The 12,809-nt window shown below is 38.2% G+C and overlaps 1 protein-coding gene across 1 annotated transcript in view; it reads left to right on the plus strand.

Moving 5' to 3' along the window:
• Positions 1–784: 784 nt before the first annotated feature.
• The window catches only part of LOC134679984 (facilitated trehalose transporter Tret1-like), a 36,246-nt gene continuing 24,221 nt past the window's right edge, over positions 785–12,809 (plus strand). Inside the window, exon 1 of the mRNA XM_063538951.1 lies at positions 785–1,096. Within this exon, the coding sequence (XP_063395021.1) occupies positions 1,051–1,096 (46 nt within the window). The 5' untranslated portion in view covers positions 785–1,050. The remainder of the gene's footprint in view (positions 1,097–12,809) is intronic.

Genomic DNA, 12,809 nt, shown 5'->3' on the forward strand with positions numbered 1-12,809 from the left:
GACGTGACGCCAATAATGAGCCATAAACGACAAATCCTTCAAAATACGAATATATTATCACTTTTTAGACACTGTTCTGTTTCATTAATTTTTGCCTGTTCTAAGAAATGCCGAAATTACTTACCTACTGTCCATGACTGAGGAAAGAACATCGGTTTAATTTGTTAATTACGATGAAACCATTAAAAAACAGCATCTTTAACATGTCAAAAACATAATTAAAGACGTATTCGTCAAATATTTTTAACGCGTAAAATGGTAGAAATTTTACGTGTATCAGAGAAATATCAAATTATATTTAGGTACTCCAATTTGTTTTTAATGTCTCCAGATTGGCCGTTACTATATTAGACGAAAACACATTGTATTTATTGGCTATAGGTATTCAGCATCGACTAGGTACTAAGTCGAGATATTCTTGTTTTTTCAGTGTCTCATCTAATGACTAGCAACCTTCGCGCTTGGCTGACCCCCATTATTACCGCGGTGCTTATCTGTCATAACGTAATGTTAGGTACCTATCATGTAACATTACGCCTACTCGACAACGTAACACAATTCTCTGCACAGTCATCTTTTACCACAACGGCAGATCAAATAACGATAATAAAGCTATTGCTATTGCTTATTAGTGAGGCGTCAAAAACGTGATAATCGTCAAATTTACGGGACGTATTTCGTTGTGTACTAATAAATTTGTCGGCATTTGCGAAGAATGACGTGTACGCACATATGACGTTATCAGACGGCTATGAATGATAGCATATATGCGTACGGGGAGCAGAAGCGTGCCGGTGGCGCCCCGCGGCGGTCGGCGGTCGCCAGTCTTGACAGTATTGTCAACAAAACGGGAGCGTTGTGTGCTCTGACAGCCAGCGCACCAGCATTCACGCCGCCAACGAAACGCGGGCAGCACGTGGCGAGCTAATATTATCGCGACCAGACTGCGCGCGCCGCTCCAGTATCAATACACAAGCCTCTTCGCGCGCATGTCCGATTCCAACAAACAACCATAAATGTTTATTTCAAAATTCCGAGTGAACACCAGCAATGAGCATCAGCCGCAAATGGAGGGAATATGTGGCAGCACTCAGTGGTTAGTTCTTTGATTATTTTTGTTTTCATCGCTTATTTACCGGGCAAGTTTTCAGCTGATACATGAAATGGATATTGTGTTGTTATATCGAACTTTATATTAAAGCCAAGCTGTTTTATTCCCAAAAACGTTGCAATTGCCATAACCCACATGTAAGGAAAACTTTACATTAAATCACATGTGATGAGTGGGTAATTTGCTTGCTTCGACTTTGGACTTACCGGCTCCTTTGGAGTTTCAGAATAAATGAAGCTATATTTAATATCCATACACCTATGAATCCGGTAGGTATACGAAACGTGTAAGTAGTGATTGGCATTCGGCATAACATAGTTAATGATTTCATTGTCAATTCCGTTTGTTGTGACAACAAGTGTACATAGATTTCGTGGCCGCATTTGCATTCCAAGGAAAACAAACCTTAACGTAACCGGCAAAAAGTAGTTTTTTAGTATCTTTATGACATGATTAGATCGTTGTCGCGTCTATAGTTACAGTTACTATTGAAACCCAGCAAAATTCAATATTTCAGAAGGTACCTGATTAATACGATACCTGTACCTACTTGAAAATCAATTTGGCCCATAATAATCGCTAATTAAGCTAACTTGCTATTGCGCTGTATAAGGTATACATGTAGAATGACATGCAAATTCTAGTGTTAAGCTTCGCATTACGTACATGATAAATGTCTATTTATGAATCGGTCATTCATAATTATTGTAAAGTCAAGCCAGTCGTTCCTTGTTACCATGGAGACTGATATGAAGCGTTATTTTTTTAAGCAAAACATGTGAGAAAAGCAAGGTACGTGATGCATGCACTACGGACTGACTGTCATCTTAAAGCTAAAAACCTTGCAGGTCATTAAATAAAGTGTTCTTTCTAATAATAAAAAGTAAAGATTTTTCCTGTTGGAACAATTTATAATCGGTGGTTACAACTACAACATTCCTCAGCCTCCTAAGTAGATACTTATTAGAAGATTTAACAACATGCGTTAACTAACCACATGTCCTACATTGAACCAATCGTGTATTAAATAAGTATTTAGGGGCAAAATGGGCCATTATGATATTGTGCTTATGGTCCAAAATTACTTGACCACGACTGCCGTCAAATGGGCGGTTCACTTATGAATCTTATGATTTCAATTAGTATAACTGCAAGTCAATTGTTTGCTTTCAACAAATCGGTTGCTCTTTCATTATCATTCTAACTGCTATCATAATACTCCTTATCGTATTTTCACACCACAATTTTGCTGATTCTCTTTAACTAGTTTTATTCAGTCTAGATTAACAAGTATAGTACTGACAGTAGTAGTACAGATAAACTAATTTCGATAAGAATATTTCTTATTTTTTTAATAATCTAACTTAATGTAGGTACCGCTCTTCTTAGTCCATACATAATTTTAATCACTAATGACGAATTAACATACCTAATAGGGAACAATAGGTAGAGCCAATTTATCAGAATTGATTGTTGTACTATATTGTTATATTTAATTCAATTAAAATTGCAGTCGAAAAGCATAGCAAATTTAATAAACGATTTGTGTTAAATTTGCGTAGGTATGTATGGTCATAATTTTCTTACATATCAAACCTAACGTAAACATATCATGAATAAGTGATCAATTTTAGAATGCCATGAAATGATCAAATTCTACATAATTGACTGAATTGATTGGTAATTGACGACCGGTCTGGCCTAGTGGGTAGTGACCCTGCCTATGAAGCCGATGGTCCCGGGTCCGAATCCTAGTAAGGGCATTTATTTGTATTATGATAAAGATATTTGTTCCTGAGGCATGGTTGTTTTCTATGTATTTAAATATTTATATATTATATATAGGTATCGTTGTCTGAGTACCCACAACACAAGCCTTCTTGAGCTTACCGTGGGTCTTAGTCAATTTGTGTAAAAATGTCCTATAATATTTATTTATTTATTATGATCTGGCTACGACATACATCTGCACCTATATCATTTTTGTTAATCTAATCCAAAGGATATTCCCCATCCAATTATTTATAATTATCGCTTGATTGCCCTAATTCATGACAAATGTTTGATGAAATAAATAAATGAGCATATAACATCACAATATGTTTTACCAACGCCAAGGATGGGTTTATCAGGTAAAGTATACAATAATTTACATTTCATTCTACATTTTTCTGTTTGACGTTAAGTTTTGTATCTCATTTGACTAGAAGGTAGAAGTTTACGTATTTACTTACATACGTCATCATTTTGTTCTCAGCATATTCATGCTCATAAATATTCTTATAAGACCCCGCATTATTTTGAATCGAATAGTAGATATTGTTGTTGTCAAGAATATATATTGTGTGAGTATATTCTCTAATTTGAGAATCTATTCCTTTAATACATCGTATTTTTAGGGTTATATGTACCTACAAGCTGTGGTGGCCGAGTGGATATGACGTCTGACTTTCAATCCGGAGGTCGCGGGTTCAAATCCTGGCTCGTACCAATGAGTTTTACGGAACTTATGTACGAAATATCATTTGATATTTACCACTAGCTTTTCGGTGAAGGAAAACATCGTGAGGAAACCTGCATACATCTGCGAAGAAATTCAAAGGTGTATGTGAAGGCCCCAATCCGCATTGGGCTAGCGTGGGGACTATAGCCCAAGCCCTCTCGCGCATGAGAGGAGGCCTGTGCTCAGCAGTGGGACGTATATAGGCTGAAATGATGATGTACCTACAATCTACATACCTCTTACATACACCAGTGGGCACGAAATTCTAAAATTCAAACCTATGTACTTACTTCTGTAAAAACAAACTGCATCAGTGTTGCTACTGCATATATTTACTTCCGTCGTAGGCACAATTAGGATTGTTCATTTTTTTTAGACCCCCATTTTTATTTTATTTTCTGAAAATATAGGTTAATTTAAGATACCAATTTGAATGATTTAGTAATTCGTGGCTCGGTTGAATATTTATAATTTATTGAAAATATGAGATACGACTTCTCGTAAATTACATGTCGTCGGCTGATTAGGATAATGCACAAGCAACAACAAGCATTAAAAAAATAGTTGTCATTGTCAATTGATTGTAATGTCACCTGTCGACAATGTCAGTGTCACGTGTTTCTATAAATAGCAATCGTCTGGAATGGAAAACTCGTTTATTTTGAATCATTAATTTCAAAATATCTACGCTATAAATTTGAGTGTGCTACTCTGCAGCGGCGCCACCATAATGAATACCAATGAATTATATGGTGAAATGATGTACCTAAAAAGTACATCATGTACCTATAATGTTTATGGCCGTACCTGTGCTAGGAAACGAAATAATCGGCATTGAAAGTGGCGCCGCTGGGGAGCATACTCCCCAGCGGCGCCACACAGTACTCATAGATAGAAATGATATTAGCTATTTTTTTCTTATGTAAATTGATGTACTAATGCTGTTTATTACGTACCTATTGAAAAAAAGAATTATTTTGAATTGATTTGTGATTTTATTTACATTTTAATTCCGCGTTCCGCCTAAACGGTATGAGTTGTAAGAGAGGCGCGCGGGTGAGCGAGATGGAGATAGAAATTCTTCCCGCGGGACCGCGCTCCCGCGGCCGCTCCGATTTTCAATAATAAATATATGTATTTGTTTATGCTTTCGTTATGTTTCTGTTTCTGTATGATAGAGTCAGACCACAGAAAGTATGCAGCGCTAAATAAAAAGTAACTTTTAGAAATCAGTATGTGCCAACACCATAGAAAATGGATTAAATAGTCTTGATACTTGTGAAATTTCGACCATATTTCGTCATACGTTGTATTTTTTTATAATTAAAAGCTGATGAATAAAATAAAATGTTAGCTTGAGATAAGAATTTTATCTTGTTTCATTGCGATTTTCAGTAGTCGGGTTTTAGTTTTTGAACTTATTTTTATCAATAATATTTTTGTTTTGGCTTTCGTTATGTTTATGTTTCTGTAAAAAGAAAAATAGTTGTTTTACAAGGAGGCAAAGTTGTTGTTTAACCGCTCGTTTTCAAGCTAAAGCATGGTTTCAAAGCATGAGCGATAGTTTAAAAGTCAATTCTGCTAGCAAACATAAGAAAACAACTCAAAATTTGCATTTGATTGCTTTGCCTCACATGTGAATAAAATGCAACTTTGCTATCAGTTTTTGAACAATCAAGAGAGCTTTTACCGGTTGGTGTAGTGAAAATTAAATTACTTAATGCAAATTTTGAGTTGTTAACATATACGTTACGTATTAGGTATAATATGTATTGTCTTCGGTTACCGCGATTGTACGGTTTAACTCTAGAGTTGAACCGTACATAGAAGCTGTCACTCCACCTGAACAAGCTGGGTTCCGAAGTGAAAGAAGCTGCACGGACCAAGTACTGGCCCTTACGACTCATATTGAAGCTGGATACTAAAAAGCCTTGAAGTCCACAGCAGTGTTTATAGACCTGACAGCTGCTTATAATACGGTGTGGAAACAATGTCTAGTTTACAAAATATTATCGGTGATTCCAAGCAATGAGATAGCGGATCTCATAACTGGTATGTTGAGCGAGCGGGAGACGCTAAAAGCAAGAGAAAGAAACGAAATAATGGCTTGCCACAAGGGTTTGTTCTAGCTCCTCAGCTCTTCAATTTATATATCCACGACCTCCCACCTACAGACGCTACAAAATTCATATACGCTGATGACATTGCACTAGTAGCCCAGTGCAAAAATTTCACGTCTGGAGAAACAACCCTTATACCGACGACCTAGAAAGGCTAACAAAATACTTTCAACACTGGCGCCCAATACCCAGTGCAAGCAAGACTGAAGGTATCGTGCTTCCATCTGAGTAACCAAATGGCTACCTATTAACCAACATAGACCGTTGGGAAAAACAAAGGTAAAAAGCTCAAATACAACCAGCACCCAAAATATCTTGGAATTACTCTGGATAGATATTTCACGTACAAGGAACATCTTGTGAAGCTCTCCCAGAAACTATTAACGCGAAATAATATCCTGCATAGGCTATGTGGCACCTCGTGGGAAGCATCTGCCGATTGCCTGCGCACCACTGGTATCGCACTGGTTTAATCAGCAGCGGAATACTGTGCCCCAGTGTAGTCAGAAAGCGCTCACGTGGGCAAGGTGGATACCAAACTGAATGAGACTATGCGATGTATATCAGGAACGGTTAAGTCCACTTCTTCCCATTGGCTACCAATACTATGCCACATAGCACCTCCACGCTTGAGGAGAAAACATGCACTCAGGAAAGAAGCGGAGCAGATCAGTTCCAAACCAGTATTGCCTACCTACAATGAGTTTTTCTACCCACCACCCCTACGCCTAAAGGCCCGAAGTCCTGCGTATGCTGCTGCTCAAACTCTATTTCTTTCTACAGAAATATAAACATAACGAAAGCCAAAACAAAAATATTATTGATAAAAATAAGTTCAAAAACTAAAACCCGACTACTGAAAATCGCAATGAAACAAGATAAAATTCTTATCTCAAGCTAACATTTTATTTTATTTATCAGCTTTTAATTATAAAAGAATACAACGTATGACGAAATATGGTCGAAATTTCACAAGTATCAAGACTATTTAATCCATTTTCTATGGTGTTGGCACATACTGATTTCTAAAAGCTACTTTTTATTTAGCGCTGCATACTTTCTGTGGTCTGACTCTATCATACAGAAAATGTTATTTAATTATATACTTTTAAATATAAAAAAATACATATACATATATTTATTATTGAAAATCGGAGCGGCCGCGGGAGCGCGGTCCCGCGGGAAGAATTTCTATCTCCATCTCGCTCACCCGCGCGCCTCTCTTACAACTCATACCGTTTAGGCGGAACGCGGAATTAAAATGTAAATAAAATCACAAATCAATGCAAAATAATTCTTTTTTTCAATAGGTACGTAATAAACAGCATTAGTACATCAATTTACATAAGAAAAAAATAGCTAATATCATTTCTATCTATGAGTACTGTGTGGCGCCGCTGGGGAGTATGCTCCCCAGCGGCGCCACTTTCAATGCCGATTATTTCGTTTCCTAGCACAGGTACGGCCATAAACATTATAGGTACATGATGTACTTTTTAGGTACATCATTTCACCATATAATTCATTGGTATTCATTATGGTGGCGCCGCTGCAGAGTAGCACACAAATTTGAGAATGCTGATTCCAGAAATCTGCCTAAGTTATATAATATAACTTAGTTTTATTGGAGTATGTATCCATATAGCATCCAACTCCAACCATAACTTGGCTGAAATCAAGGGAGCAAAAATACAAATGTAAGTTACCTACATCATATATATTTTAACTGATTCGATTTGTAAGAAGATTGGATTCATATAATCGTTACAAGCGTCCATTGCTAAAGGTAGCTTAGCACCCAGTGGGTGCTTTCTACCGGCTTGTCACCATTGTTTGGATATTGTACTACATACTTATACTACTATATTAGTAACATGCCAATTTTGCTAATTATATCCTATTATTTCAGGTCATCGTGATTCCTATTTAGATACAGCTGTGAGATATGTAACTGCACTTGGGCTAGGGTTACCAGATGGTCGGGATTTGGCGGGATTCTCCCGATTTTTAGTATGTGTTCCCGATTCCCGACAAAGTGTAAACTGTCCCGAAAAACAGCTTCACGTTATAAAACAATAATTTCAAGTTCCGAACTGTTGTCGAGCGAGCGAGCTGACGTAGTGCCAATAATGTAAAATATCGTTGTTTTTAATACAATTAGGTACTTTAATTTAAATGTATTTTTTTTCCCGACTTAAGTCCCAAAATCCCGAAAAATTGATATTGTTTCCCGATAATAGCGCATTTCGATCTGGCAACCCTAACTTGGGCCCAGAACAAAGTTGAGCATTTTGTATTGAAACGAACGTCATATTAATTATTAATCGTCGTAATACTTTACGACCGTAAATAATGCCTGGGAACAGAGTACAATACAAACCATACACTTCTCTTCTGGATGGTCAACAAGAAGCCATCATTGTCAGATGCTCGTGTAGAACATGATAAACATACATTTAATGTAAAGTTACTATTTTTTTTGGAAACATATAACATATTTCCCAAATTAATAAAAAAGTAGGTAAACAAAAACATGTTTTATTATTCACAACTCTTTATTAAGTCTTGTCCACCATGATTATCAGCAGCTTGAACTGCAACATGTACCTAGAAATTAGAAATTATATATTTTTAAAGCAGTTTCAGGCTGAATTTTGAGTATGGCTATGTATTCTTGTATATTCCTTCTTTCTAGTAGGCACCATCTCGGTTTGCCTTTAGGTACTCTGGCTACATTACCACAGAAAATAAATAGGTACCACGACCCTACCAATAAAGTGAGCTTTTAAATACTTAATTGTAGTAAATTAATATTAATTTTATACTTACATCGACGTGATTCTCACAGCAATACTGTGTGTAACACGTGAAGTAGGTAGGTATTCCAAGTTTAATTCACGGCACCATCTTTCACGTCGTAGGTCTTCGTGGATTCGAACTATTATTTTTGTGAATCATTCCCACACATAGGAACAAGGTTTTTGATATATTATTAAGCAATGAAATCTACTGTTTAGGTATTATTATAAATCAAATTGTAACAAACAGCGCAGCGGTTTAACTGAAAAATTTTGTTATGACAATCGATGACAATGATAACTTTGACAATACGTGAGTGACGGATTTATTTACTATGGTTCGATAACTTTTATTGTGCAATGACTTTACATTCAGCCCAGGAGAAGGTCAAACTAAGGTCATAAGGATATTTGTTGAAATATCTTCAATCCTCAATTATTATATCGCAGCAAATGTCGGAAACTGTTTAAAAACCTTATATCTCGAAATGGTTTTCGAAATAGAACATTTGAAAAATAATTTGGCCAAGTCCGAGATAGCTCGAGGCATTTAGTGTTCCGTACGGCTACCATCAGTTTGGCATTGACATAAACGATATCGTGAACGTAATTTACTTCCTATAGGTATATCTCTTTCGCACTAATATGTCAGTACGAGCGAGATGCATAGAAAGTAAATTACGTTCACGCCCACGGTAGCGTTTATGTCAATGCCAAACTGATGGTAGCCGTACCGCTCGCATCGTTACATTTTACAGAGGTTGTTTGCCTGTTTTTAGGGTACCGTATTCAACTACACACACAGAACAATAGTACAAAGTGTCTAAGTGCGAAGGCCGAAGGCCGAGCTTTAGCAAAATGTCATCGCTTTAGCACAGAGCAATAGTACAAGTGTCTAAATGTGAAGGCCAAAGGCCGACCTCCGCGTAGCCCGAAGGCCCGAAGCGTCCAGGATGTCAGTGCTTTAACACAGAACAATAGTACAAGTGTCTAAATGCGAAAGCCGAAGGCCGAGCTCCGCGTAGGGCCGAAGGCCCGAAGCGTCCAGGATGTTAGTACTTAAACACAGAACAATAGTATAAGTATCTAAATGCGAAGGCCGAAGGCCGAGCTCCGCGTAGGGCCGAAGGCCCGAAGCGTCCAGGCTGTCAGTTCTGTGTTTAACCACTGACATCTTGCAGGCGTCGGGCCTTCGGCCCTACGCGGAGCTCGGCCTCCGGCCTTAGCATTTAGACACTTGTATTAATTACCTGTGTTTAGAACCTTTCGGCCCAATGCGACTTCAGCCTTTGGATTTTGCGACTTAGACACTTGTACTTAAAAATACTTGGAAAAGTTACGGGAGGCGCGCGTCTGTCGGACGCTTCGGATCTTCGAATCGCTCCTTCGGCCTTTGCATTTAGTTAGATTCTTGTACTATTGCTTTGTGTTTGAATACCGAAGTCGAGCATCTCGCGAATGCTTGATGTATTATAATAATTTAGAGTAAGGCCAAGCGCGCACCACGATTTTTTGTCCTGCGATAATTTTGTCGCAGAAATGCAACGTATGTGTTTATATGTTAGTGCGCGCATATGCGACAAAAAAATCGCAGCGATTTTTAAATTCTGATTTGTCACATTTTTCCGCAATTGTTCGCGACGCGATTGTCGCAAAGTGAATTGCAGCATGCGGAGTTGTATGGCCCCGCGCGCACTATGATAATAAAATCGCACCCCGGCCGGACCTCAGTCGTAGGGATTGCAAATCCGAATCTATTTTACAAAATCCGGATTTTCGGATAATTTTCACGCCGAAATCCGAACTTCTGATAAAATCCGGATTTAGGGAATGTTTTCTTGGTACCAGGATTAAATTTTAAAAAACGACTTTCTAATAAGAAATTAGTCTTTTTATTTACTGTAATATGTAGTCTTATGCAGTGGCGTAGCTAGGTGGGGGCGGCGGGGGCGGCCCGACCGACCCGACCGTGAACATCAGTAGCGTCATCTATAAAAAATCGTAAAACTGTGGCAGATTGCACAATCGCCATTAAGGAAATAATATACTCGTACAAGTACAACATGCCCACGAGGAACCCGAGAGATTTTGACAGTGTGTTCCTGAACTTCCAGGAACTTCCTGATCAATATTTAAAGACTAAAATGTCCTATAAACTGTTTTGGAATTCGCCTAGTTTCAGAGTCCCACCAGCCAGCTAAAAAAACACATCTTTTTAATTGTAAAATGTTTTTTTGATGGCGATGTTGTTACTATGGGACCTAGTCCAAATATCCTTATTGATAGAATGTAAAAAAGTGACAAGTACACTTTGCAAAAACTAGGTTTTACAAAAAAAAATTAAATTCTTTTTGAGTGATAGTTTTACAAATAAATAGCATTTATATTTTATCTACAAATACGTACAAATAAATCGAAAAAAGATTTTTTTTCGCGAAATTGACGTAATTCCTTTTAATATATTTTCCTTCTTTTGGCTTCGGAAATGCGTGGTTAAAATCTCTCGGGTTCCTCGTGGGCACCTGGTATGGAGCAATAATATGTTGGCGCCTCGTAGGGCATTTTATTCAGAAAGGTTTTTTTTTATTATGTGATTATTTCTGTAATTGAGAAACCATGTCACTGTTTCTAATTGGGTGACTCTGGACTATTTGAAATTCATTGCGATATGGGATTGTACAGAATCTCTTCCACATCTTGCACTTGGCAATAAAAGATTTTGATTTTTTTTAACATTAATTATTTGTATATCTTTCACGGGACAATGATGACTCGGTCCTTTGGGAGGCGTGCGCGGAGCACAAGCCAACACGTAGATGCCCTTTTAGCCGGGTACTGACTGAGCGAGCAGCCTCGCGAGGCAAATCCTCGGTCAGTCAGGACGTGCCTCGCCCGAGGCAAACGCATGTCCGGCCTCGGCCGAGCGCGCCTCGGCCCGAGCCCAGCGTTGTCGGTTTTTTGTCCATGCTCAAAGGCACCTCAGTAAGTTTGCTGCGCTCACTCAAGACGGTTGTGTTTTGCCTCGCTTGTTCAGCCGCATGTTAGCGCCATGGATAAAGAACAGTGCCTTAAATTGATACAACTATATTTTATTTATTTATTTATTTATACAAGGAATTCCAACAGCTATGAATGATACATTAGACTTTTTAGATAGCATTACACAGCCAATTATAGCAACTCGCAAATAGAAACTGAATATGATACGTTACACAGTACACGCTATAATAACATATATGGTAAATATAGACGTTTATGGGATGCGAAATGTCCCGATTATACTAATAGAGGACTAGAGGGCTTTTCCGCGCGCGGCAGCCTCGTGCAAGAAATCCTACTGACCGAGGCTGCCTCGCGCGGCATTCGTCCGAGGCTGCCTCGCGGGGCTGCTCGCTCAGTCAGTACCTGGCTTTTGTTGCATGAGCCTGCCGCGCGTGGAAAAGCCAAGCCACGGTGACGCCTGAGCCATACATCGAACACTCAGTTTAACGTGAAGTCACACAGACACCGCGCTTCTCATGAGGCTGTTCAAGGCCCAAGGTCAGTGAGTGAGCCAGGCAACCCCCCCTCTACCCGCTTGACGCGTATTTGCAGTAATCAGAACATTTTAACGGTGCAAAAGGCAATTGTATAATAGTTTAACAAAAAATCCGAAAATTCGGATTTGGGTTTAAAAATCTGGATTTAGAAACGGATTGAAAAATTGGCGGATTATCCGGATTTTCGAAGTTCGAATAATCCGGATTGCAATCCCTACTCAGTCGGCATTTCGCTCTCCAAACCCCAACATCTCGGCACCTGCACCTCCAATGGAGTCTCAAAATGAGACGCTAGATGTTGACCATTTAATTATGGAAATAGACGGGGATCACCAGTCATACAGCAATCGCATATTAAAGACACGTTTCATGACAAGCGACTGGTCGACTTTTTCATTTTCATCGCAGTGCGCGCAGTGAATTTTCTGCGATATATTACAGCGCGATTCTAAAATCGTGTCTCAAAAATTTATATCGTGGTGCGCGCTTGGCCTATAATACCTTACTGTAACATAACTCCTTCAATTTGAATTTAGAACTCATTATTATTTTTTATTTGATTTTGTTTCTAGTTCTATGCCATATATATAGACTTTAATATTATTTAGAACTGCTAAAAAACAAGATCGGCTTACTTTAAATATTTCGTCAATTTTACCTTTGTTTCTAAAAAACTGTGATATTTAACTGTCATATAGGTACTATTTATTAATGTCTTCCAAAATTATTTTCTCGTAA

This window comes from Cydia fagiglandana, chromosome 3 (assembly GCF_963556715.1).
Source record: "Cydia fagiglandana chromosome 3, ilCydFagi1.1, whole genome shotgun sequence".
Classification (NCBI taxonomy): Eukaryota; Metazoa; Arthropoda; class Insecta; order Lepidoptera; family Tortricidae; genus Cydia; species Cydia fagiglandana.